Source organism: Amphibalanus amphitrite, unplaced genomic scaffold (assembly GCF_019059575.1).
Source record: "Amphibalanus amphitrite isolate SeventyFive unplaced genomic scaffold, NRLGWU_Aamphi_draft 000291F_arrow, whole genome shotgun sequence".
In the NCBI taxonomy this organism is placed as follows: domain Eukaryota; kingdom Metazoa; phylum Arthropoda; class Thecostraca; order Balanomorpha; family Balanidae; genus Amphibalanus; species Amphibalanus amphitrite.
The window spans coordinates 564,360-592,336 of NW_024881786.1; the positions used below are offsets into that span (position 1 = coordinate 564,360).

Below are 27,977 nucleotides of genomic sequence, written 5' to 3' on the forward strand. Positions count from 1 at the left end.
CGCACGTGCAAGGCTCACCCTCTCGCTCGCTCCGTTAGTCGCCCCAAAAGGCGTTTTACTGGTTGAGGAAATCCATTTTGCAAAATCGGCTTAGCTTGTGCCATGGAAACGTAGCCTATGTCATAATGGTGCTACTTTTTGTCCTATGCAAGGAGCAGATAATTCGTCTTGAGAGCCACGATGTCGTTTTATGGGTAGGTAGGTACGGTGGTGAATGGACCGTTTCACGGTATGAAGCCACAATAAGGTAATCGGGGCATTCGAGAAAGGTCACGGCGATAGCGGGTCCAGTAACCCTAGCAGCGTCACAGTTGCCTAATGTGCTGGGTGCCCGGGGCTGCCCTCTTTTGGCCAATAACAAAACGAGGGATTCATAGGTGTATGGGCCAACATGACATCATCTGTTTGAAAATGCATTATTCCGTAACTTACCGGAGCGTTAATCCGATATGAAACCAATCGACGGTTATGGTTTTTTGAATGGACCAATAACACTGTTTTGTTTTTAAGGCTCGATGACTTTATACAATTGGCTTCTGAGGCAGTATGACATGGGGTGTTGCCGGTTTCATGCGCATATCTGGTTGCACCTCTTCAATGTCTACTTTGTTTATCTCCTTGTGATAGGTAGGTATTGATGTACGTTCAAACACGTTCAGCTATGCGCTGTTAGTAGCCCTGTTTTATTGTGGTGCACAGGCGCCGCCCGGGCAGTCGGGGGTGCACCCTCGGCTCCGACGGCAGGCTCCCACCTTGAGTCGGCGCTCCTCCCAGTGTTTGCGCTGGGAGAGCAGCGTGCGCCGGCGCGCGCAGCTCCTCCGTAGCGACACCAGCAGCACCAGGTTCCCGACGCCGAGGAACAGCGCCGCACCCAGGCCCAGCACCGCGAACCGCACCCAGTTGTGCACCTGGTAGTACCTGCGGAGGCGGCCCGCCGCCCGGTCAGCGGATCGGTCAGCGGATCGGTCAGCGGCTCCCGGCGGGTCAGCGGATCGGTCAGCGGCCCCCGGCGGGTCATCGGATCGGTCAGCGGCTCCCGGCGGGTCAGCGGATCGGTCAGCGGCTCCCGGCGGGTCAGCGGATCGGTCAGCGGCCCCCGGCGGGTCAGCGGATCGGTCAGCAGTCAGCAACTCTCGACGGGTCATGCGTGATAGCGGCGGAGGCAGGCATACTCTTAATTAAAGACATAAAAGTATTAAAGAGAGAAAATATATGAAAAATTGACCTCTCCTCGACTTTTAACCCTCGCCGGCCGAAGGGGGGGGGGGCGGGTGCCGCCCCCCATAGGGTTTTTTTCGCGATAGCTCCAAACACGCTGGGGATAGAGAGCTGAAACTTGGCATACCTGACCTTTGATTCAAGCCGGATCTTTTGACACCAATCGAATTTTGGGTCAGGTCAGGTCACTGACCTATGACGTCATAAGTGAACCTCTGCACGGTCTTCAGATGTCGCAACTTCGCAACGCCCTCACTGCCAGAGGAGATGTCACAGGGAAATGAAACTTGCAGGATCTAGTATCCATTATGAGTCTCACAACTTGTATATCTCGGATTTTTCCTAAAGGTCATATGAGGTCAGGTCATCTTCGTGACCTCACCATTATAAGTCAATGGGAAAAATGAAAACTGCTATTCTGGCGCCGGGAACGATCTCCAACTATCTCAAGCACACAGAATCGTGATTTGATGCACTCCTTGGAAGGTTAGATGTGTCACTTCTGCAATGTTGACCTTGCGTGACGTCATTTATGACGTCATCAAGGTCATATTGGTTTTTCGTCAATAACTCTTGATCAAATTGAGCTAGCGAGTCGGGAAAGCCACCAATGGACTCAGGAAGACCTGCCGAATCGAATGATATGCGACATGACCTCTTTCGACCTTCTTCGTGACCTGGGGGTGCTGACCTGACCTTGACCTGAGGTCAACACCCCAAGTTGACCTGACCCGGACAAAAAGTATATCATTCGACGCGCCTGAGCGAGGCGAACACGATGCTGCCAAAATCGCGGCTCTGCGGCCGTTTTTTGCGAAGTTATTCACCAAAAACTGAACCGTACCTTGGGGCACTTGACCTGACCTCAGAGGTCACCGGTTGACCTAGGACCTTAAAATCGGGTATCAATCTTTGCGTCTCGTAACGGCGCACACGCTCGTTTTTTTCCGCGACGCGCTAGCTCCACCAGGGGCGAAACGGCGAGGGGGGGGGGGGGTCGTACCCGCTCCCTCCTAGGCCGGCGCGAATGTAGGAAACAAATAGGTCCGGCGAGGGTTAAATTAATTGAATAGCCAAATATTACTGTATTGATATTTCGACCAACAGGCCTTCTTCAGAATAAGACAGTGTACACAAGTGTACGAGAATACAATAAATTGATTATATATTATTTATCTATATAATTTAAATTATATAAATTATGTTTATAATTTATTATATATTTATTATATTAGAATACAATAAATAAATACAATAAATTTATTATATATTATTTATATATACAATTTATATATATATATATATATATATATTATATAAATTACATATAGAATTTATTATATATTTATTATATTAGAATACAATAAATTTATTGTATTCTCGTACACTTGTGTACACTGTCTTATTCTGAAGAAGGGCTGTTGGTCGAAATATCAATACAGTAATATTTGGCTATTCAATTAATTTAAATGTCGAGGAGAGGTCAATTTTTCATATATTTTCTCTCTTTAATATTCATAATGTTCCTCTCAAGAGCGCTCCAAAGAATAAGTTCTGCATAAAAGTATTTGTAAAAAGTATACAGGCATAAAAGTGTTTGACATTTCACGAAGTTATTGTTGACATACGCCAGGCCTCAAACCAATTGGGACTACATAGTTAGATCGGCACCGTGTTTGCGCTGGCGGCTGGTGGGTGCGCCCTCCCGGGGTATAGGTACTGAGAGCGTGCCCTCGCACCTGCTGAAGTAGAAGGCTGTGGGCCGGATGCCGTCGTCGGCGTCCACCGTGAACGGCAGGAAGTAGGGGATGTTGAAGGCGATGCTGACCGCGACGATGACGCGACAGACGCGCCAGGCCACGGGCCGGGTGCAGTACCAGCGCGCCAGCCGGCTCCGGCTGCAACACAGCGCAGCGCAGGCGGTCCTCAACACAACGCACCTAGTCAGCTACTGCTGCAACACAACACATCACACACATGGGGCTGCTGCTGCAACACAACACATCACACACAGGGGGCTGTTGCTGCAACACAACACATCACACACATGGGGCTGCTGCTGCAACACAACACAGCATGCACTGGGCTGCTGCTGCAACACAACACAACATGCACTGGGCTGCTGCTGCAACACAACACATCACACACTGTGGGCTGCTGCTGCAACGCAGCATAAGCAGCCTGTATCACCAGTCTACCACCTGTGTCACCAGTTTGTGCCACCAGCCTGTCGTCTGTGTCACCAGTTTGTGTCACCAGTATATCCTCCGTGCCACCAGTTTGTGTCACCAGCCAGCCGTCCGTTCCACCAGTCTGTGTCACCAGCCTGTCGTCTGTGGTACCAGTCTGTGTCACCAGCCTGTCGTCTGTGGTACCAGTCTGTGTCACCAGCCTGTCGTCTGTGGTACCAGTCTATCCTCTGTGTCACCAGCCTGTCGTCTGTGGTACCAGTCTGTGTCACCAGCCTGTCGTCTGTGGTACCAGTCTGGGTCACCAGCCTGTCGTCTGTGGTACCAGTCTGTGTCACCAGGCTGTCGTCTGTGGTACCAGTATGTGCCACCAGCGTCCGTCTGTGTCAGCAGTCTGTATCACCAGTCTGTCGCCAGACCCACCAGTCTCTACGGGCGCAGTGTGTCCCGTCCTGCCGGTTCGCTGGGAACGGCGCCAGCTCGACCTCCCTGCTCTGTTTACCTCTGTTCGACTCGGCTCTGTAACACAGCCAGCTCCGTTTGGGCCCGCCAGCAGCGGCCGGACTTAAATGACGTCACCGAGACATTAACAGCTCAGCCAAAGGACACAGCCCACGATCCGATAAACACGCAGACCCAGTTAGTGACGCCGTCCAACTATTGTCACCCAGTGTTTTGGCAGAACGATGTTGTCTGGCTCCCGGTCCCCGGACTGTCAAAAGTAAGGGTTATAGGTACCTAATGGTTCCAGCAATTCATGGTTCCTTCTTTTAAAGGTAGTGTGCCACCTTTGAAAGATTTCCCATTTTATTTTTCCTAGGATAAGAAGCTTCTGTTTTTACCTAATATCGCAAAGAAAATCAAAAATGGGCCTGGAATAGTGCCTTTTTCGCCTAAAAGTTTATCGGTTTTTCGATATGTATAACAACTGTAGTGGGCTGACCTGCAAACAGGCGTCGGCAACAATCGCGAATGCGGCGCACATGTGACAATAAGCAAAGGTCATTATAGAGTTACGACGTACGGGAATGAGTTATCAGCTGTCTAATCGTAGACAACACAATGTCGAGCCTTGAACTGTAAGCCTGTATTGGTATTGTTTCTTTTATTTGGCTGTCGAACATTATTTATGGTTTGAAATATGATTTTATGTAAAATAATTGATATGAAAAAGCCGTCTCTTAAGTTATGACCCCATTTCACCACACGCAAGTGGCAGAAATGACAATGATCAGCTGACGCATTTTTCTTGGCCGAAGTCAGAGCGCGCGGCCCGACGCACCACCACCGCACCACAAAGTATGAGCAGAAGCCGCGCCCAAAGCCAGGGCCCCGGTAACGTGAGGTAGCCGAGTCGGGGCAGCGTGCGCTGACCCAAGCCGGGGCCGCAGCTTTGGGCGCGGTCTACCGCATCCCCGCGGGCAGCCCCGGGCTATCACATGACACCGGGAGGACGCGCGGCCCCGGCTTGGGTCAGCGCACGCTGCCCCGACTCGGCTACCTCACGTTACGGGGGCCCTGGCTTTGGGCGCGGTCTACCGCACCACCTAACAGGCGTGTTCGAAACCGCAGGAGATGATGATGAACGGGTTTATCGAAACTTGATTGGATGAGCATATCGGTAATAGCGATTTCAGTGTGTGCATTTATTGTTCATAGTGGTGTGAAATGTGGTTGGGGTACGACCGACAACCCGTCGGGGCGAATTTCGCACTGGGGTACTCAAAATTTGAAGAATTTAAGACGTTTCCATGAGTTTTGAAGGTATGGATAAGTTCTTAAAATCCGGTTCTCCTTATCTGGGCCATTAACTCCATACGGTCCAGGAAAGCTGGCACACTACCTTTAACTGCGCGATCCAAACGACCTGTTCTGATTTCAGTTAAACCACTCGACTGCCGATATTATGAGGAAGTTGAGTGTCCGCAGCCGTTAATGAAAAGAAAAGAGAATCATGTCGAATCCTAGCAGCTTTTTCATTTTCCAACACTAAACCTGCAAACCACTGCAAATGGCATCTCGTTAGAGCTATATACCAAGGGTGTCGATTTGTGAAAATGGTTGGGGGTGCCCAGAGCAGGGGCGCGGGAACTACTTTCAGATAAAGATCAACCTAGGGTACCCCCAAATCTAGTTTTCTCACCGGTTTTAGGCCACTTATTTTTCATCCCTTGGCTTTTTCAACAAAAAAGAAAACATTTGCAAAAAAAAGTGTGGTATTCCGTCTAAAAGCGTAGGGGCACCACCCCCACGGCCCCAGAGTTGGGGGGGGGGGAAGCTGCCCCCACTGCCCCCCCCCGGCACGGGCGTAGGAACGTCATGAAAAGTGGGTGGGCCACCCTGTCAAGGGGCCTCCTTTTCCAGGGGGCCTCCTATTTTCAGGGGCCTCCAACTTTTGCCTCGTCCTGCTGGCTGCTTTCAAGTATGACCTCCAAATCTAGCTTCTGAGATCGGGCAGATGTACCCAGGGGCGTAACCGCTTAAGCGAACAGTGTGGAAAGTCCGCGCCATTTTTAAAACTTATTCCCCCTCCGATTTTTTTAGAATCTATTTGCCGCAAACGGCGCATGACCCCTGAAAACCCTTACGCAAATGTCTTCCTCGTTTCTCAGGTGCCCCCATTAGCTTCATAGGCGCCCTCTTTGGCATATAAGCGCCCTATGTATAGTCATCAGAGACATCCCTATGTCCCACAGTCGCCCCGTTGTCGCATACAATGTGCGCTTATCATAGGCGTCTCTCTTTTATGGACACTTGAAGGCGCCTCTCTTTGCCATGCCGGCGCCCCTGTTTCTTATGAATGCACCCCCATGGCATTGATCAATTGCAGTCGCAGACCTCCATTGCATGTGGACGCCCATATATGTTGGCCTCAGAGGCACCCCTCTTTCGCATTGAGGCGCCCCTATGGGCTTCATAGGCGCCCCTCTATTGCACGTAGGTGCCCTACTGTCTCAGAACCGCTCCCATTTGGCATGCAGACGCCCATCTTTCGTACGGAGGGGCCGCTGTGGTTCTTAGAGACGGCATGTTGCTCCCAGACGCAGATGGGGCTCTCGGAGTCGATAGTGTGGGACCTTCAGTCGCTGATGGGTGCCCGCCAGATGTGGACCCTCGGAGACGCCGGTATAGGGCCCTCAGAGATGCCGGTATGTGGCCCTTAGAGACACCGGTGTGGAACCCTCAGATACTTCAGTGTGAAGCCCTTACAATTGCTGGTGTGGAGCTATGAATGCGCTGGCTTAAATCCCTCAGAGGCCGGTACATGGACATTAGAGCTCAGTGAGAGCTTGTGTGGTGCCTTCAGTGGCCTTGTGGAGCCGTTAGACATCAACATGGTGCTCTCAGGAGCCGGTGAGTCCTCAGAGTCACCGGTGTGTGGCCTTCAGAGCTCCGAGATACTGGTGTGGGACCCTCAGAGGTGTCGGTGTGGGTCCTTCAGATATACCTATAGAGCCTTGAGATACACAGGTGTGGTGGCCCACAGAGGCGCCGGTGTGGGGCCCCCAGAGCCACCGATATAGGGCCCTAAGAGACACTAGTATGACCCTCAAAGGCGCCGCTGTGTGGCGCCCATTAACACTGGTGTGGAGCCATCACAGGCGGGTGGAGCCGTTGGAGGCCGGAAAGGGCCCTTTAGATGCCTACAAGGAGCCTTCAGAAGCCGGCGTGGCACCCTTATGGGGATAAGCGTGTCTACTTAGGAGCCCTTGAGGTGCTCTCATGAGCTCTGTGGGGCCCTACCGAGCCGAAATATGGTCACGGCCAGTTGCCGCCGCATGGCTCTTCGGACTATCATTCTCAGGGGCCTCATCTGCCTAGTTTGAATAGAAGGGCCTCTCAGACAATCAGTATCATGGGCCTCCTCTGGCTAGTATAAATAGAAGGGCCTGTTAGACCATCAGTCCTAGGGGCCTCTTCTGGTTAGTATAAATAGAAGAGCCTTAGACTATAAAACAACGGAAAAAGAGCCAGCGGCAATACCTATCATGCCATCGTATGCAATCCTAAGCAATAATCATGCAGTCGTATATCACACCAATGACTTACTCTTTTGGTAAAAAACCTTCTGATGTCCATGCTTCTTAAGTTCTTTCTCACCAGAGGCAGAATCCCAGATTAAGCCATGATCTGTCGCCTTTCGGACCAAAAGACTGCCCCGCCCAAGCCCCGCCACTCAAAACAAACTCAAGGACGTCCGGAACCGAAAACTCTCCCCGCGTTCGATGTCTCTCTGACGACGAAGATTCTACGCCGTCCGGCAAATCACGTTCCACAACCGCAGCCGAGCCCCCGCTGACCTTGAACGGGATTGGCCGGACGACATAGAATCTTCGTCGTCCGAGAGACATCGAACGCGGGGTCTATTATGTTGGAGGGTCCGAGTTTGTCAACGTCTCCATGGAAACCCAATTTGACACGTGTGCTTTCAGCACGCTACTACCGGCCGTGAAACACCGCCCCATTGACGCGGTACGAATGCGACGATGGCTACCAAATGCTGCTGTCTTGACTCTGGTATAAACAAAGCAAAAAAAAAAAAATCGCGTAATTTTTTTACAACGCATTCTTTACATGTACGGTAGGTAATTAAAAAATAATAATAATGCGCTCAAAGAACCGTGATAGTGATGCCAGTACCAACTTTGGTTGGGGGTGCCCAGAGCACCTTGGGGGGTGCCCAACTCAGCATTGGGGGTGCCCGGGCACCCCCAAAAGTATACAAATCGACACCTATGCTATATACGATCTGTATGGTAAGGGCTTCTGAAACGGTCTTAGAATGTGTCCACTGCAGCTTGCCGCCTAGAATAGGTGCATCGAGAAAAAACGAGGGATGCTTTTCGACAACAGCTAATAGCCAGTGCGTAATGCATCCTGATTAATTGTGTGATAAGTTTAAATTGGGCCAGAGTATCATTCAGCACCTTTTTATTCAAGTAGCGCCTTTTCTTACAGCCGATGATGGCCAGTAAAGATGAAATAAGACGTGAGGTCAATCACGTAGCCAGGATTTTGCTCAGGGAGGGGCATTGCAGGTCGCGGCTTAGTGTCGTACCGCCTCCAAACAGGAAAACTCCTCGGATTTGGCCCACTATTTTAGGGTGTGGTGTAGCTGTGTATATTTATTTTTGTTTTTTACTAAATTTGGTTAGGTTAGGGTTTAGGGGGGGGGGCATGACCTCCGTGCCCCCCCTTGGCTACGTCACTGGTAACAGTTTATTTTGGGCGCCAATGACCTCGTACCTAGTCAACACATCCGTTAACACCAAATGAAAATCCTACATCTTGTATGTTTGAAATTTGGGGGTAGGGTAGGATTGGGCCTGAAGTCGTCGGCCGAAAGGCTTGTAGAGGTTACAGAATGTCGTGTTTGATCACAATAGTCCAATGTTCTGCAGCTCATGTTCAGATTCAGACTCAGGAGCCCTAGCAGTTAGCCTGTAAAATTCTCATCCTGATCCGGAAAAGTACCTACTTATGGTAAGTTCCGGCCTACTCATGGCCGAAATGGCGGCTTTGAATTTATTATGAACAAAAGTACGCCGATGTAGTAATTTACGTTCCCAGAAGTGCGCCCACCTGGACTGTGATTTACCTGATGGTGACGAGTCTCTCGACGGTGACCATGACGACGGTGGCGACGGAGGCGGTGGTGGAGACGGCGCCGCAGCCGAGGTGCAGGTACACGTCAAACAGCTGCCACCACACGCTGTCGGCCGCCACGCCCTTGGCGATGCCGCTGAACAGGACCAGCAGGCAGGTGACCAGATCCGCCAGCGACAGGACTGAAACGGATCAGCCACTGAGAGACACGACTGAAACGCGTCAGCCACTGAGAGACACGACTGAAACGCGTCAGCCACTGAGAGACAGGACTGAAACGCGTCAGCCACTGAGAGACAGGACTGAAACGCGTCCAACTACCGAGACTGAAACACGCCCAACCACTGAACAACACCAGCAGGATTGAAACACGTCCATCTAGTGGACAACAGAGACAGGACTGAAACACGTCCATCTAGTGGACAACAGAGACAGGACTGAAACACGTCCAGTGAACAAAACAGCAAGGTCCTAGGACTGAAACGCGTCCAACTACCGTACAGCAGAGACAGAACTGAAACACACTTATCACTGAGTGACAACAGCAGGTCCATAGGACTGAAACACGTCCGACCAGTGCAGTGGCCGTCGGAGACAAGACGTCCACACGTTCATTCCACTGTGGAGTCCACTCTCGGGTAAAGGAGGCGCACACAGGTAACGTAGACGTGGGCTGAGTATCGCAGGGACTCAGGTGAAGTAGACGTGGGCTCACAGGTGAAGTAGACGCGGACTGAGTGTCGCGGGGACTCACAGGTGAAGTAGAGGTGGACTGAGTGTCGCGGGGACTCACAGGTGAAGTAGACAAGTAGACGCAGACTGAGTGTCGCGGGGACTCACAGGTGAAGTAGACGCGGACTAAGTGTCGCAGGGGGGGGGGGGGGGGCTCACAGGTGAAGTATGTAGACGCGGACTGAGTGTCGCGGGGACTCACAGGTGAAGTAGACGCGGACTGAGTGTCGCGGGGACTCACAGGCTAAGTAGACGCGGACTGAGTGTCGCGGGGACTCACAGGTGAAGTAGACGCGGACTGAGTGTCGCGGGGACTCACAGGTGAAGTAGACGCGGACTGAGTGTCGCGGGGACTCACAGGTGAAGTAGACGCGGACTGAGTGTCGCGGGGACTCACAGGTGAAGTAGACGTAGATGGAGTGGCGCAGGTGGCGCCGGCCGTGGGTCAGCACCAGTAGGTTGAGCGCGTTGCCGACCACGCCCAGTGCCGAGATGATGGGGATGAGCACGCTGTAGCCGAACAGGTAGGCGGTGGCCGCCGGCCGGTGCTCGGGCTCGGCCAGCGGCGCCGGGCCCGGCCCCCTGTCCGCGGCCGACATGGCCAGCGCCGGCCGCCGGCCCCGGGTCTGACGGCACGGACACGGCACGCGCCGGCGGTCAGTCGGGGCTATCAGTCGGGGACGGGCCGGCCGTCAGTCGGCACGGTTCGTCGGAAGGTCATCTCAGGCTCAAAAGAAACGGTATATACCATTCGAAAGCTGACGGTGAGCTGAATCCAAAAATGTAATTTTTATCAAAATCGATCGATGGCCTTTTTTGAAAATTGCGTTTTTGTAAAAACTTTATATTTTTTTATTCAACGGGCTGTCCCGGACATTCTTGAAAACATAAACATGTTTTTTCGAGTTCCAGTGAATGCTGAACGCCAAAAGAACGATATTTAGCGAAGCAATATTTCCTAACATTAATATGCGTCTCCCACAGCCGACAATAAGGCGCAATCACACAGCTTAGTGTCACGATGGACCAAAGTCGGCCACACAGAAGCGTGAAATGACCCTTATCCTCTCGCAGACCCGGCGCTCTCGGCCCGCCTGACCAGCCACGGAAAGAACGTTCGGCTCTCGTTCTACTAAATAAATGTCATATTTGTCAGTTTAACTGTCCACATCGCTATTAAAGTTATTCAGGATACCTGTGAAGAAAATTCATTGTTCTTCTTGATTTACAACATGCTTTAATTTACATTTTTCTTATACATGTTTTGTTCCATCCAGCTGCGCTCAGTGCCCGCGCAGGGGAAGTGAGCGGGGTATCACTGTCAGAGGCTGTACTGGTGACAGCTGCTCGGCCGTGCGACCGGTCAAAGGTTACCCTGCCCACCCGGGCGCTGCATATTTACGTCTGGACAACGAGTTGCGTTGGAGAGGCCGGAAATAGTGGCGATTTCAGGACCGCAAGAATGGACCGTCATTGGAATGATTCTTTTTTAAACCGTGCACTGTTTTCGGCCGGAATTTAATAGTTACTACAAAATATTTTGTAATTACGTTTCCACCAAGAATGAATGCCATCAGGGCTAAATTTTTTCTACTTCTGCATTTTGTCAAAAAGCATATAGTGCTGTTATATTGCAGTTTTAGCGCGTTTGTTACAAAATATGAAGCGAATAAGCGTCAGTGTAATTCATCAGTGCCAGAAGTTAACTTGAGGGGAAGCTATGCTAATTGCTCTTGTCCATCCACTAGAAGTTATTAAATATTTTGCTTTGTGTATTCCAAAAGGAAAGGGAACTATTTTATTTGTGCCTTCATGTCAGAATTGAAGGTGGATCATTAAGTTTTCAAGGCAGTTTACAAACAAGCATTTGGTCTTTCTCGTATATAAGCAGTGGCTAAGAAGAAAAGGTTGATCAATCCTGAAGTTCAGTCATCGTACCTCAACTTCGCAGCAAGATCCCCAAGGACAGAGGATACCTATATTGTATACCTGTCCTGTAAATCAAAGCATTTTTGTGCCTGCAAAGGCTTAAGTTCTTTGTGGTGTGTTCGGAGTGAGACTATATGGCCGTTTTTGTTGTATGTTTATGTGGAGCTTGAATATAACTGTGACCCTGTGCTTGTTTGTATACTTATTATGGTCAAACAGGGAACAGCGCATTCACATAACATACTCACCTAGCACCTAACTCATAGCTGTACCCTGCAGGATCTGTCCTTGTTCATGTCTCGAGCATTAACATAAACAACCAACCAACCATAAACAACGGCATAAACAACCAGGTAACAGTGCCGACTTTCCACCGAGGCGACACTCACTCTGTGCTCGATGTTGTGCTGATATCGAATGAACTGTGTGGAGAGGATGTGACATCATCATGCATTGTTCAGCCCAGTGATATCTCATCTCACCACTCGCGAGTGACTGTACGGACCTCTATCCAGCGCACTAAATCTCGGCCCGTATATCGCACTGGCCGTAACTGGCGCGCTATGAACATGTCCGATCTCATCACTGATGTGCGTAACACAGACTGGCATGTGACCGTGCGGCGTGACGACACGTGTGAACGTCAATGGGAGTGTTTCAGTGACCAGGTGAACCGCATCTTAGATATGCATGCCCCCATCCGACGTTTCCGTGTACATAACCCCTCGCCACCGCCCGTCAGTGACGACACGTTAGAGTTAATGGCCCTGCGTAGAGAAGCGAGGCGAGACGGGAACATGGAAGCGTACAGGCGACTCAACATTGCTGTCAAAAGGGCCATTAGAAGGGACAGACGCGATGACATCTCACAGCGCGTAAGAGGCTCCCCTCCATCGCAGCTGTACCGCCAATTACAGCCGGTGATTGCCCCAAGGCGCGGACCACCGACGCAGCCTGTCAACCTCACACCCGATCAATTGAATGCCTACTTTACATCCATTGGCACAGAAACCAGGGACAAGGTCATGAGTGACTACACACAATCAGGGAGACAACCACTAAACACACGTCTCCCTCGAGTCAACACCGGCAAATTAAACCTTATGCCTGTGACACTCGACCAGCTGCGACGAGTGCTTTTCTCTCTTCCAAACAAATCAGCAGCCACTGACGATGACATACCGATAGCTATATTGAAGCAAACATTTAGTACTATAGGTAGAACACTTCTCAGAATTATAAATAAAAGCATAGTCTCAGAAACCGTGCCCGAATCCTGGAAAAGGGCAGTAGTATTACCTCTCCATAAACGAGACGACCCCGCTGTCGTTTCGAACTTCAGACCCATCACACTCACGCCGACCATATGTAAGCTTGTCGAGAAGCTTGTTCACGAGCAACTTGTCTCATACTTAAACGCTGAAGGCCTCATAAACTCTGACCAGCATGGATTTTTAGCTAAACACTCAACCTGTACGGCGCTTTTAACAGTAACAGATGCGATTTTACGAGGCATGGATCAATCAGAGGTGACGATTTTAACATTGCTAGACCTGAGCCGCTGTTTCGATGTGATTGACCATGCCAACCTTTTGACAAAGCTACAACAACATCAGGTATCACCCGGCTGGTTCAAAAGCTACCTGGGAGGTCACACGCAGCGCGTAAGGGTTGGCGCTACACTGTCGGCGCCTCTGAACATTTCCATCGGCACTTTCCAGGGGACGTGCCTTGGAGCGCTACTGTTCAACATCGCGTCCAACGACATTGCATGTCATGTCCCAACCGAGCTCAATGGTTTCCGTATAACATTTGTTAGATATGCTGACGACACTCAGATCGCAATCACAGGTCCCCGTGCTAGGATTTTAGATATGAAAACCTCTCTAGAAAGTGTCTTAAATGTTTTACAAACATGGTTTATGCAAAATGGAATGCTTGTAAACGCGAGTAAAACTGAGATTCTTTTATGCGGGGATAGGCGCCAACTCAAAGCAATTAGCGTGATTCCCACAATTCGTTTCATGAACCAGGAGCTTCAATTTTCATCCAGCGTTAAGAACCTCGGCGTAATCATGGATCAGACTCTGTCCTGGGAGCTGCATGTGACTCATGTTACCAGCCGATGTATAGGTATACTCATTGCTCTTTCACATGCTAAACATATCTTACCACCTGATGTCTTACCTCGCCTGATCGACGCGCTCGTGTTTTCACATATCCGCTATTGTGTACAAGTTTATGGCAGTGCTAACCTGACTGTGATTGCGAAAGTACAAAAAGTGTTTAATCTCGCCGCTAGAGTGCTGTCAGGCCGCCGCAAATACGATCACATATCTGATGTACTTCGCGATTTGGAATGGCTAGATGCTCAACAGTTTGTGAAATTCTCTGACATATGTTTGCTTCATAAGATTTTGACGAGCGGTGAACCATGTGCAATTCGATCTAGTCTTTCATACAATCATGAGACCATCCATCGTACAACTCGACAGTCAGATCACTTGAACCCAGGACGTGCTCACAACAACCATGGAAAGAGACTTTTTACATATCGTGCCGCTAGCCTTTACAACCAATTCGTTATCAGTGAAAACATCCATGTCACTTCAATACGCATGCTTAAACGCCAGGTTCGTGCCGCGATTAACCGTGTGTGATTATCATGTATGACGACGGTCTATGAATAGCCCTGTACTGTGGAATGACCGGATTATGTGAAATAAATAAATAAATAACAAAGCACTTAAGTAGCTTAGTAATCATTTCCCACATTTTCTGAGCATCTAACATGACATACAGCAGTGCAGAGCAGCTTCAGAGAAGAAACACTTTAAATGCACAGACTCACACCAGCCACCCAATGAGCTGGTGACTGTTTCCCTGGATGCAGCTTGGCAAGGTGAGCTAACTATTGGCAAGTTGAAGGTTAGCAGGTAAAATTGAGTTAGGGTGAGTACCTACCTATAACTGGGTGCTACTGCTATGCAGGTCTTGGGTAGGCTGCAAATATGTGTGATGATTGAGGTTAGGTCAGCTGTCAGGTTATTCAGGTATGCTCATTGCTCAGGTCACATTTTTATGGACACTTGGCAAATTAAAAAAACTAACATAGCCTAATCTAAGCTAACCCGACTAAACCTACACAACTGCTGACTATAGGAACTAAGCACCTACCTACTTGTGCCTACATCTCATACCATGTCAAAGTAGAGTTCCTTGGTTGAAGATTACCCTAAGTACTTTTTATCCCAGCCCTGTGAAGAAAACTGATACTTTTAAGCTCTGAGTCACTGCTGGCCATCCACAGGAAGAAACGCTGAGACTGAGAGCTTTGCCATTGTATATTGGACCAACAATCACTATCACGAATGACTATGAACACATTATATGATCACATCGTTGCATGGATTGTCACATTGACAATTTTATAACACTCCTTTTTTCAAGAAATACAGTAATGATTAACATCAAAATCAACATAAAGGGATTTAGTGATCCAGGCTTTCTCCTCCAGTAGCAATGGAATGATCGCATGTTTCATTTGCCAGACACTGAGTACCTGATGCACATTACAATCTGCATAGCATCTAAGCATAGTAAAGCTGCCAAAGTCCATTCATTCTAGATTTTTAACTTGATAGCACTAATTTATCTTGCTGTTGTAAGTTATCATTCAATATTCATACCAATACATCAATATGCGCAGTGCGCTCATCAGTCAGCTCAGCGCGCTCTTCAGTATTGCTCCAAGATCTGCAATATTATAGCTTGTTTTCAGCCAATAAGCTCTTTTAATTTAACTTTTTCTTGCTGATATATGAGCCCGTTTAACTTGCGTTTATCAACCAAAATTTCATAACTTCAAGTTCAACTTGATGTTGATATTGCTCAGGAGTCAGGACCTCTGTCAGCCTCCTGGATACTTCGGATTGTATTCAGTCACATGCTTCTTAAATATGATAAGTTATCATTCAATATTCATACCAATACATCAATATGCGCAGTGCGCTCATCAGTCAACATTTTCTGGCATGATCCTGCTCAGCGCACTCTTCAGTATTCCTCCAAGATCTGCAATATTATAGCTTGTTTCTAGCCAATAAGCTCCTTTAATTTTACTTTTTCTTGCTAATATATGAGCCCGTTTAACTTGCGTTTATCAACCAAAATTTCATAACTTCAAGTTCAACTTGATATTGATATTGCTCAGGAGTCAGGACCTCTGTCAGCCTCCTGGACACTTCGGATTGTATTCAGTCACATGCTTCTTAAATATGATATAAGTCAATCTTAAGGGATTCAAAACATCCAACAAAACGACGTACAAGAGTACGGAAACCGCCAGATAAACTTAAAAAGCGCCTTGGAACAGAGCCAAGTGGTGCTCCATTTGTTTGTTGACAATGATTGTAGTGCTGATGTATTATTAGGACTCTGAAGGTCGGCCTATAAAAAAATGAAACGTTTTTACAAAAGTTGTAAGGCAATTAATATTTATCTGAAAGAACTAAAATATTCAAAAGCCAAACACTATGAAATACATGAATCGGAACGAAAAAGTAACCCAAAAATCCAGCCTAATCACCGGCTCCTAAAACTGCAACAAAATCAGCACTTTTCCCCGCAACTCGTTGTCCAGACGTAAATATGCCCGGGCGCTACCCACACTCCACCCGAGCTGAGGCCGGTGCAACCTCTGACATTTCAGCGCGGCCAATTTTCCTTATATGGGCATGATACCAGGCTCAATTGAGCAAAGTAGACATGAACAAATGCAAATTAATGCGTGATGTTAAGATGACAGAGCAATGAATCTTCTGCTCATGTATCCTGAATAACTCAAGTACCGACTTGAATCGTTAAACTAACAAATATGACGCCCGTTTAGTAGAACGACAGCCGAACCTCCTTACCGTGGCCGGTCAGGCGGGCTGAGAGCGCCGGGTCTGCGAGTCGATAAGTGTCATTTCACGCTTCTGTGTGGCCGACTTTAGTCCATCGTGACACTGAGCTGTGTGATTGCGCCTTATTGTCGGCTGTGGGAGACGCATATCAATGTTAGGAAATATTGTTTCGCTAGATATTGTTCTTTTGGCTTTCAGCTTTCACTGGAACTCAAAAATACATGTTTATGTTTTCAAGAATGTCCGGGACAGCCCGTTGAATAAAAAATTATAAAGTTTTTACAAAAATGCAATTTGCAAAAAAGGCCATCGATCGATTTTGATAAAAATTACATTTTTGGATTCAGCTCACCGTCAGCTTTCGAATGGTATATATCGTTTCTTTTGAGCCTGAGATGACCTTCCGACGAACCGTGTCGGGGACGGGCAGTGTGCGCCGGCTCCCGTGAAACGGCCGGACAGAAACGCTCTGGCCCTCAGCTCGTTACCAGCTCACCAGTACCGCAAACCGACGCGGCCGTCTCGCCTCGGTACAACGGCAGGGAGAGACTAAAGCTTCGAAACGAAAAAGAAACATCGTGATGCATGGAGATGCCGAAATGGGGGTCTTGACGGGCGAAACAGACAGCCATGTGGTAAGGACCTCATTCAAAAAAGTAACGCTGATATAAAGTTTACCAGCCTGTCTGAGTTTTTTCACAGAGGCTACTTTTTCACATGACTTGTGAAATCTGTGGGAGATTTTAAGGGCTAATTAAGTTAACAAACCGCTGCTGTGGGTGATTTTTCTGTTAGGACTCAGAACTAGGCGCAGTGTAGCTCAGATCACTAACAGATGACGTCCTACGGAAACCCTCGCGAAAGGCACTGATGAGCTCAGAAGGATATGCCGAATGGGACGATATACAGGGTGTTCGCGAAAATATGTCTTGATTTTAATTGCTTCCTGGGAAGTAATGGTGAGGAGCGGCGGAGAGTGTGAGGACGGTCGTACTCGACGTCGACGCCCCCTCATCTCCAGGACCAGGCACAGGTAAAACGCCGATAGGTCCGGCGAGATTTAATTATAACCGTGCTTTCTATCGCTATTAGGTATTGGGCAATTCTGGTAACGTCTTAGCATCGTTGGGCACTGGGCCTGCAGGCATGGTGACAATACCAATGGACAATAGACGGTCCGGCATTACAATAATTCAGTTAGGAGACAGCAGCCGTGTGGTCCTGTTCTTTTTCAGGATCACGTACACTGTTCAGTGCTCTCTCTTTCTCTCTCTGTCTCTGTCTCTGTCTCTGTCTCTGTCTCTGTCTCTGTCTCTCTCTGTCTCTGTCTCTGTCTCTGTCTCTGTCTTTGTCTTCCCAGACGCACTGATTTGACGAATAACCAAAGCTGCTCACCCGCTGAGAGATAAATAACATTCTGAAAAGGGATGTTTGATCACAGTCTCCAAATCTGATGGTCTATCAGCCAAGCGTACATAGTCATTGAAGCAGCGTCAAATGTCAACCCAAGTTTCTTGTAAAGCGAATATGGATTGTCTTTAGCCGGATAATTATGGCGAGCGAACCAACGAACAAGCCTTGCTTGGACACTTCAGTTAGAAGAATACGTTTGTGAAAATGAACAGCTTCGGTCAACGCGTGCTCGTCACTGCTCAGTCGAATCATAGTGTAATTTTGGCCACCAAGGGCAACTTTGGCCCACTCCTGGAAAAATAATCTGTTTTACCGTAGCTTTTTACACTTACCTAGTGCAGAAAAGTTGTTGTTATGGTTTGGTAAGACCGTTCATCGGTTACCTTTGGGAGCAGTGTCCTGAGTTGTTCCTAAGACCAAATTGAACGGCAAGAGGGGGCTGAAACAACCCATGAAAAATTAAGTGAACAACAGGGTTGTCTAGGATCCAGTGAGGACGGTAAACGGGTGCGCCAGTTTTGAACTTGTGGTTTCCAGCTTGTAGTGGTTGAGGTGAGCTCGGAATACACAAAAATTCAGAATGGTGACTCTTTTCTTTAACCCTCGCCGGCCGAGGGGGTACCGTCCCCCATAGTCTTTTTTTCGCAATAGCTCCGAACACGCTGGCGATATAGAGTTGAAACTTGGCATACATGACCTTTGATTCAAGCCGAATCTTTTGACACCAACCGCATTTTCGGGTCAGGTCAGATACTGACCTATGACGTCATAAGTGAACCTCTGCACGGTCTTCAGATGTCGCAACTTCGCAACGTCATCACTGCCAGAGGAGCTTTCACAGGGAATTGAAAATTGCAGGATCTAGTATCCATTACGAGTCTCACAACTTGTATATCTCGGATTTTTTTCATAAAGGTCATATGAGGTTAGCTCATTTTCGTGACCTCACCATTACCTAAAGTCAATGGGGAAAAATGAAAACTGCTATTCTGGCGCCGGGAACGATCTCCAACTATCTCAAGCAAACAGAGTCGTGATTTGATGCACTCCTTGCAAGGTTAGATGCGTCACTTTTGCAATGTTGACCTTGCGTGACGTCATTTATGACGTCATTAGGGTCATATTAGTTTTTCGTCAATAACTCCCGACCAATTGAGCTAGCGAGTCGGGAAAGCCACCAATGGACTCAGGAAGACCTGCCGAATCGAATGATATGTGACATGACCTACTTCGACCAATTTCGTCACCTGGGGGCGCTGACCTGACCGTGACCTGAGGTCAACACCCTAAGTTGACCTCACCCAAACAAAAAGTATATCATTCGACGCGCCTGAGCGAGGCGAACACGATGCTGCCAAAATCACGGCTCTGCGGCCGTTTGTTGCGAAGTTTTTCACCAAAAACGGAAACGTACCTTGGGGCACTTGACGTGACCTCAGAGGTCACCGGTTGACTTAGGACCTTAAAATCGGGTATCAATCTCTGCGTCTCATAACGGCGCACACGCTCGTTTTTTCCGTGACGCGCTAGCTCCACCAGGGGCGAAACGGCGAGGGGGGGGGGGTTCATACCCGCCCTCCCCCTCGGCCGGCGCGTATGTAGAAAATCAATAGGTCCGGCGAGGGTTAAAACAAAAATATAGGTGGACAATGTTGCAACACCTGGCCCGGTTTGAGATCTGCAGCCCGCCCCCGATGTTTTTTGTTCGCGATACCTCCAAGCACACCAGTGATATGGAGCTGAAACTTGGTATAGCTGACCTTTGATCAAAGCTGCATATTGTGACACCAAATGCATTTTCAGGTCCGGTCAGGTCACTGACCTATGACGTCATAGATAAACTTCTGCACGGTCCTCAGATGTCGCAACTTCGCAACGCCCTCAGTACCAGGGGAACTTTCACAGGGAGATGAAACTTACAGTATGTAGTATCCTCCTGAGGTCTCACAACTTTTATATCTCGGATTTTTCCTAAAGGTCACCTGGTCACATGAGGTCAGGTGGTCACGTGACCTCACCATGATAAGTCAACGGGGGAAAATGAAAACTGTTATTTTGGCGCCAGGCACGATCTCAAACTATTTCAAACACGTCGGAATCGTAAGTTCATTTACTCCTTGCAAGGTTTGATGCTTCACTTTTGCATTGTTGACCTTGCATGACGTCGTTTATGACGTCACTTGGGTTATACGAGTTTTTTCGTCAACAACTCCCGATCAAATTGAGCTGGCGAGTCGGGAAAGTTGCCAATGGACTCAGGAAGACCTGCCAAATCGAATGATATGCAACATGACCTTTTTCAACAGGCTTCGTGACCTGGGACGCTGACCTGACCTTGACTCGAGGTCAACACATCAAGGTAAACTCATCCGAATAGAAAATATACTATTCAACGCGCCTGAGCGAGACAAACACGATGATGCTAAAGTCGCGGCTCCATGCGACCGTTTTTTTCCAAAGTTATGAAAAACTGAACCCGTGCTTTGGGTCACGTGACCTGACCTCAGAGGTCACCGGTTGACCTAAGAACGTAAAAAGGTTACCGGCTAACGAATAAAAGGCTAATGCTGCCATACACTCGGCAAAAGTGAGCAAAAATGTACATTTTTGATAAATATTTTTGCTGGGCCGAAGTTGTCATAACATTGGCCACTTGCAATAAAAAAGTGTGGAGTGTTGCAGCACACACGAATTTATCATTTTAGAAAAGCCAAGGGTCGCCTCTATCTCTATATCTCTATAAGGCCCCGTTGCTTAACATTTTACAGCCCTCTGCGCACTGCGTGGTAGGTATTCTTTTTTCGACAAAACCGATAATATCTCAAGGGCTATGTTATCAGTCGGTCGGAACTCATTGCACATAGATGCGCCATGCCCCACTCCTTCGATTGGGTGCATCACTGAACAAATTATACGCCTAGTGTGTCAGCAAAATGCAAAAGGTTGTTTTGGGGACAAATATAAACTTTTATGTGTTGTTGCCAAACTGGATGGAAAATGTACATATACCATGATAGGCCCAATCGAAAGTGCGGAGTCTCGCGCGTCTTGCTGTTACGATTTCCGAGTGACAGATAGCATAGTATTCGAGTTATTCTCGGTTTTGTCGAAAAAAGAATACCCACCACGCAGTACCTAGGCAGAGGGCTGTACATAAACAGATAATTGAATTATTGAGGCTTAACCTTCCAGGCGGTGGGGGGGGGGGGCATTTTTTGCCCCCCCTTAGTTTTTTCGATATATCTCGAGAACCGCTGCGCCGATCGTCACCAAACTTTCAGTACCCTCCCGTGAATAGCTATTGCACATTGTGACCAAAACTTTTTTCCAAAGACTATGATAGGTTGGACGCTAATGACGTCAGAGTGACGTCATTTCTGCCATTTTCGACCCAAAAAAAGGTTTCGCGAGAAGAGCTGTCAGGCCTACAGCTTAAGAGATACAAAAAAAAAAAAAATGTTTCAGACATAAAAGGTGTAGAATTTAGAGTGCTACAAAACTGTTATCTCAGATTTGTGGAATTTTTTGGATTTTGACCCCCAAAAATAAAAAATAGCTTTTTTGAATATAATAGCCAAAAAATCCAAAAAGGTTTTTGAACTTCGATTAAACGTGAAGATATGTGATAGTCCCTACCGCCTTCTATCTACATACCAAATTTGAGATCGATACCTCTTTTTTTTTGGCCAAGTTATAGCGAAAAACTGTTCAAAATTGATGACGTAAAATTTTCAAACTCAATTTTTTAGCAATTTTAGAACTCGTAGCGCAAAACAAAGACCACCATCAGACTCCCCGTGACGAGCTGCATCGAATCAATACCCATTTTATGCAAAACTATCAACTTTGAAATTTGACATTTTTTTACCTGACCTTGACCTGACCTCCACCAGAAAGTGACCTAAACCGTACCTGATGGTCTTATAACCAACACCATTGAGTTGGAAATGAAAAACTGGCCATAAAACATGCATCGCACAACCTTAGTAAAGTTGGGTTCATGTGAACCTTGGTGACCTTTGGTGACCTGACCTGTGACCTGACCTGGTATGACCAGTGACCTCTTATAACAACATATGTACTGGACAACTGACGCCCTATCGCTGATTTTCGACAAAATGCGTTTTACTCGGTGTTATAGCGCTTTCCCTAGAAGCCCCGTGAACGGTGAAACATTTTATCTTTGACCTGACCTGTGACGTCATCGGTGACCCCGAGGTCAATGAAATTTGGTTTCCGTCGACAAATTTGACAGGGCTATCGAACGCCGCTTGAATTTTCCGGATCCGTCCAGTAGTTTCGGAGATACGGGGGAGGGGCAAAAAATGCCCCCCCCCCCCCACCGCGCGGAAGGTGGCCGGGAGGCCCACCGCCTGCCGGGTTAACCAAAAAAGTGGGCCAAAGGTGCACGAGACTACGGCACAAACTAGCTCAGAACCCTCATTAACATTCCATCAAACAAGGGTCGTTGGTATCGAAGATATTCAATTGACGCCTTTTTGCCATTGACGGTTATTGACCATAATTCTATTTTAATTTTCCCATTTAAAGGGATACTTTTGACAACGTGAGGATAGTTAACATTCTCAGGAACTCCCCTAATTCTTCACCCCTGGCTTCAGTGAAATTGCGCAGTTTCAAAGTTAAGTTATCACACTGGAAAAAGTCGATGTAACTCCTTGATATTTCCTAGTTTCAGCTTGCTCCCAGGCAGGGGCTCCGCCACGGTTTTGGGATTGGGGGGGTCCGACCCAAAACACAAAACCTCGCTCGTGATTCCAGGATGGGCCTTTTGGGCGAATTCACCACCCGCAGCTCCAGAAATCGATAATAAATTTCCGTTTTTTTTTTTCTAGAGTTCAAAGCAAACTTAACATCGCTATCGGCTATCGGGAAAATTTTCCTTCAAACCGAAAAACCAAGGTCCAGTTTGCACAAGGAATCGAAAACCGAGAAGTGGAGCCCATTGACACCGACATGGTGGCCTCTCAAATCAACGTTCTTAGCCCTGTGCAGATTATTGCAGATTAGGTACAGGTCTCGCGGGTTTTAAGGGTAGGTTTTGCCTTTCCGGCTATATCTTTTTCGTCTTCAGCTTCGTAGGCTTGAAGATGTGACCAATTTATTCGTATAGCTCCCTACCATGATCATGGAAAAAGGTTTAACCGTATGCCGGATAGTTTCGGAGAAATTTAAAAGAAAACCTCAAAATCCGCCGTTTGGGGCATTCTGACCGCGGCTTCCCTGCAGTCGCCTATGACTACAGTGGCGCCACCCAACGGGTAGGACGCTGAAACACAGAGGCATGAATGAACCCAGCGCGTAGTAAACGGTGAATGGAAGCGCGGGACTCAGCAGAGGCTATCACTGCGGCCCGCGCGCAGGGCGTCCTTGGACAACGGCCGAGCCCTCGGGCGGTGAGGCTAGAGGTCACGAGAGCCCGGCGCTGTTTAGCGTGTAGGGAGGGGTGAGGCGCTCGCCGCCAGCCTTGTAGCTCGGCCGGTGTGGCATGTCTATGAAAACAGGGGTTGGGAGGAGCTGGAACGGGGTGATAGGTTTAGGCATAGAATAGAATGGAAGTGTGCTGAGGCCAGTGTTACCAAAAAAAAAAAAAAAAAAAATAGCCGGCTGCCAGTATTTTTTTTTAGAAGTCTCCCTCAAGGTCAACTAATAACCCCTTACCTAATATATCAAATGATAAATATAATAAATAAGATATAATATATATATATATATATATATATATATATATATAATATATATAATATATAATAAATAATGATAGGAAAAAGTAACAGCTATGGGCAAAATATTCCGGCAGCCGGCGAGTTTGCTGTTGGTGAAACTGGACTCAGATCAACTAAAAATATATTTTGCTTATTAAAATGCATCTATCATTACGAAATGATCCACAATAATTTATTGAGAAAGATACAATGAATTATATTTTTACGATGTTACCGTTTTTATAACAATTATTATTTGCACTTGAAAGGACGGTCGAATGAACCCCTCCCCTCATTTTTTCTCGAACAACTCGTCTTAAGTGGCGGATCGCCACGTATATCTATACAAAAAATCGTAGCTGCCATAGGTCGGCATAGATCGGCCGAAAATGGGAGTTTGACAAATTGATGCCGATTGTGAATTTTTTCACCATAAGTTTTCCAAAAAGTCGAACTATTGATCTGGTAATTTGCATATCGATGGACCGCGTTAGCCCGCGCCCCGTAGGGCTATCGGCGGACCCTACCACCCGTGGGGGGGGGGGGGGGGGGGGCGTTTCGCCCCGCCCCCAAGATCTCGGAAAGTTACCGGCCGATTTTCAAAATTTAAACGGCGCTGGATAGCCGGCCAGGGCTGCAGAGTCGGAGTCGGAGTCGGATTCGGAGTAGGTCGGAGTCGATAGTTTTGACCGGAGTCGGAGTCGGAGTCGGAGTCGCCAAAATCTTACCGACTCCGACTCCGGGGTCGGAGTTAATTTGGCATAGCTCAAAGTCATGCCCTCAGCCCTACACATGTTTGCTTGGAAATATGATGCTCGTTGATGTTTCCAAACCAGACTTTGTCGAAGCTAAGGCAAGGTTTCTGTTTTGGACGATCATTTTCAGCGAAAAACCAGAAGACCGGCTGTGCTAGAAACTGCTTATGGTACTGAATGCTATTTTTTAGAGTATCTATAACTGCGATGGAAGGCCATTGAACGCGCGAATGATTGTCTCAGGCAAGATAAAAATACCTCCGACATGAACTTTTCTATCATGATATAGACTTATAGGGAAATGCCCGGAGTCGGAGCTGGAGTCGGAGTCGGAGTCGGAGTCGATTTTTGAAGCCGGAGTATTTTCGGAATATTTTTCTCTATCTTCAAAACTGTAGGCCTGACAGCGCTTCCCGCGAAACCTTTTTTTTGTTGAAAATGGCAGTACATGACGTCAGATTTGCGGCCAACTTATCATAGCCTCTAGATACATTTTTGGTCACAATGTGTAAAATTGATAACCGGAGGGGCCCTGAAAGTTTGGTGACGATATCTACAGTCGTTTAGGAGATATATACGGAAAAGGACAAGGGGCGTTCCCCCTACGGGGCGCGGGCTAGGTTCTATAACATCAAGATTTTCTCGAAGTTAAAAAAACTTTCGGTTGTTTTTGGGAAAATAATATGATGATTGCTGAAACAATATGCTTTAATGATACACATCTTATTGTGTTACACATTTTTATCTAAGTTCAAAACTGTAGGCGTGGCAGCTATTCCCGCAAAAGTTTTTTTTTAATGTCGAAAATTGCAGACCCATGACGTTATTCTGATGTCATTTTTGGCCAACCTATCATACTCTCTGGAAAAAGACGGCCCCGCATGGTGTAAAATTGATGCCCAGAGGGTCCCTGAAAGTTTGGTGACGACTGACGATATCTACAATACCTACTTAGGGAGACATGGATTGAAAAAGGAAGAAAGGTCGTTTCGGACCCCTCTCCCCCTAAAAGTCGAAGACTCGAAGGCTAAGGCATATTTATCTCCTATCATATGGATTTACGCTTCTTCAGGCGACTCATATGGATTTGGCTTAAAAAATAACAAAGATAACAACAAATAACATTGGTGTAACTAGAACCCAAATGCCTATCTTTTAAAAATGATGTCAAAAATCCAAAAAGTTTGGTGACGACTGACGATATCTACAATACTTAGGGAGACATGGATTGAAAAGGGGATTTAACATTTACATTTACATTTTCTAACATACAACATTTTTAACATACATTTTCTGCGGTAAGCTTTGTGTCTGGTAGTTTTGGAACTATAGTGCGGCAGAAAATAAAACTGTAGTGTGACACGATATCCGGCCTTATCAGGTCACGGATAATAAGGAGAAACGTCCCCAAGAAATAACAGCGCTAAACAGTCGTCTGCCGGCCCCTTTGGTAACCGGCTAATACACCTTTTTGCGTTAGCCTTTGACCATTGGGCAAAACATTTGTACACATTCGCCATATAGGTGGCGCTACAAATGGTCGGTTGGTCACAAAGAATCACCATTGTGCAAAACTATTCGGCGATCTTCCCGTATAACTCGACATTGGACAAATGGTTAAACATTGTGCAAAACAAATCGTCAATGGTCGAAACTATTCGTCATATGCCGAGCGAGCTCGCTCAATGCCGAATTCTGGCGAAGTGTTAAACTGTTTTGCGGATCGCTCATTTCAGTGTTCAATCTGTTTTGCTGAATGGCTGAAATGAAACACACCACGCCGGAATAGTTGTGCTCAATGCCGATTGTTGAAATGGCTCCTCAAACAGTTATGGCGAATGGTTGAATTCAAATGCAAAAAGGTGTACTATTCACGACCTTGGATCGGCACGCTGCCGGCTCACCCCGCCCGCTGGCTACGGGCGACCTTGACCGCTCAACACCGATTGGCCAACGGACGGGGTCGTGCGCTGGTCAGCACGTGGAGAGGACGGGGCACAGCACCGCACATTGTATGCGACCTCTGACCTTTCCCTGTCTCCTGACCGCATGACGGGTCGCCGGCCCAGACGGTAGAAACCGGTTCTAGCCTCTACACACACTGCCACCCTAACCCTCCCCTCCCCCACGCTACTACGTGATGTAGTACACGCTCGTGCGAAACTGGGCGGAGCAAAGGGTCGCCGATACAGGGGCGGAACTAGTTGCCCTCCCGCCCGCCGAGCGACCTACCGCTAAAACCCGCGAGACCTGTACCTCAGAACGGTGTGAGGCTGCTTAGACTAGTATAGTGTTCGAAAGACCGGCTTGGACCCCCCCCCCCCCCCCAGCACTATTGGGTGACCTCACATGGTAAGAGGATTCTCAGATCGATTTGAAGCTCTTTTGGGGCGGATATTCATGTGCATAGGAGGTGTCCTGCAAACTGGACCCCTCTCACGAAATTATAGCCCAATCCTAGCATGCTTAGCTAATCCAAGCAATCTTAAACGCATTCATAGTAATAAGAAAATGGTAGAATAATGACACTCCCGTACATTATAGGTCGGCGAGTGTTGAGCAATTCGTGTGTGTGTCACAACATTATTTCTAGATCTTAATTCCTTAGCCTTGCGACTGTCAACACATTCTAATTTATTCAAAAAATTCTGTAAATGATTTAGTCAATCTTACGCGAAAACGTATTAGGAATATTGGGGGGTGCTGTACCCCCCAGGTAAATTATTCAGGGGGTCCGGACCCCCGCGTACCCCCCTGTGGCGGAGCCCCTGCTCCCAGGTACACTCGTGCATGATGAGCGTGCCGAAGGTCTGGCGACCTCCTTCGCCGACGCGCGTGTTGCGTTTCACTGTACCGCTGCACGATGTGCTGCGTCAGTGGGCGACGCCCTATGATCGTTTTGTCGGATCACTGCGCGTGAGGGGTGGGGACCGTTGTCAAAATGCACTTGCTGACCGTTCTGACGCAACTCACAGGCGTCTTCTGTCGAACAGCGGATTTGAACTTGACAGGTCCCTGCTCTTGCCTGGAACGAGATACTGACTTATCCAGTCACCGACACAGAATGACTGACTTGTCCAGCCACCGACACTGCCAGACTGGTCGCCGACACCGCGGGGGGACTGACGCTGTCCTCGGCGGCGGCCGGTCCGTCGTCGGCCCGGCGCCGGTGCCGACTGTCGGCAGGTCGCCCTCCGGCGCGCGGCCGGTCGGGTCGCCGCCGCGCCTCCGTCGCGTCGCCTCCGACGTCGCCGTTTGTTGAGACTGTGCGCGGCGCCCGCATGGCGCGCGCCGTGTTTGGAGCCGGTAACGACGCGCCGCTCGCGACGGGGCGCCGGAAGCCCGCGCCGCCCGCCGCTGCGCCGCCGCCCCGTGTGTGAGCGTACCGACAGACGGCTACTGATCTCCGCCCTATAGGATATTGCACCTTGAGTGTTTTAGCCCGGCAGTGGCCAGAGTGAGCGTCGGATAATCACTGCCATTGGTCTGTCTTAGACGAAA

At 48.1% G+C, this 27,977-nt stretch overlaps 1 protein-coding gene and 1 long non-coding RNA gene across 2 annotated transcripts; both read right to left on the reverse strand.

Moving 5' to 3' along the window:
- Nucleotides 1-751: 751 nt before the first annotated feature.
- LOC122387598 lies at nt 752-7,551 on the reverse strand. Its single transcript, XR_006257627.1, has 3 exons — nt 7,458-7,551; nt 2,958-3,116; nt 752-918 (listed from the first exon to the last, which is right to left on the reverse strand). It is a non-coding gene; the product is annotated as an uncharacterized LOC122387598 (long non-coding RNA).
- Nucleotides 7,552-9,002: 1,451 nt separating this feature from the next.
- Nucleotides 9,003-27,759, reverse strand: LOC122387603 (probable G-protein coupled receptor B0563.6). The gene is made up of 3 exons (XM_043377942.1): nt 27,566-27,759; nt 10,144-10,256; nt 9,003-9,196 (listed from the first exon to the last, which is right to left on the reverse strand). The coding sequence occupies exons 1-3, from the start codon at nt 27,757-27,759 to the stop codon at nt 9,003-9,005; spliced, it is 501 nt and encodes a 166-aa protein (XP_043233877.1).
- Nucleotides 27,760-27,977: the final 218 nt, after the last annotated feature.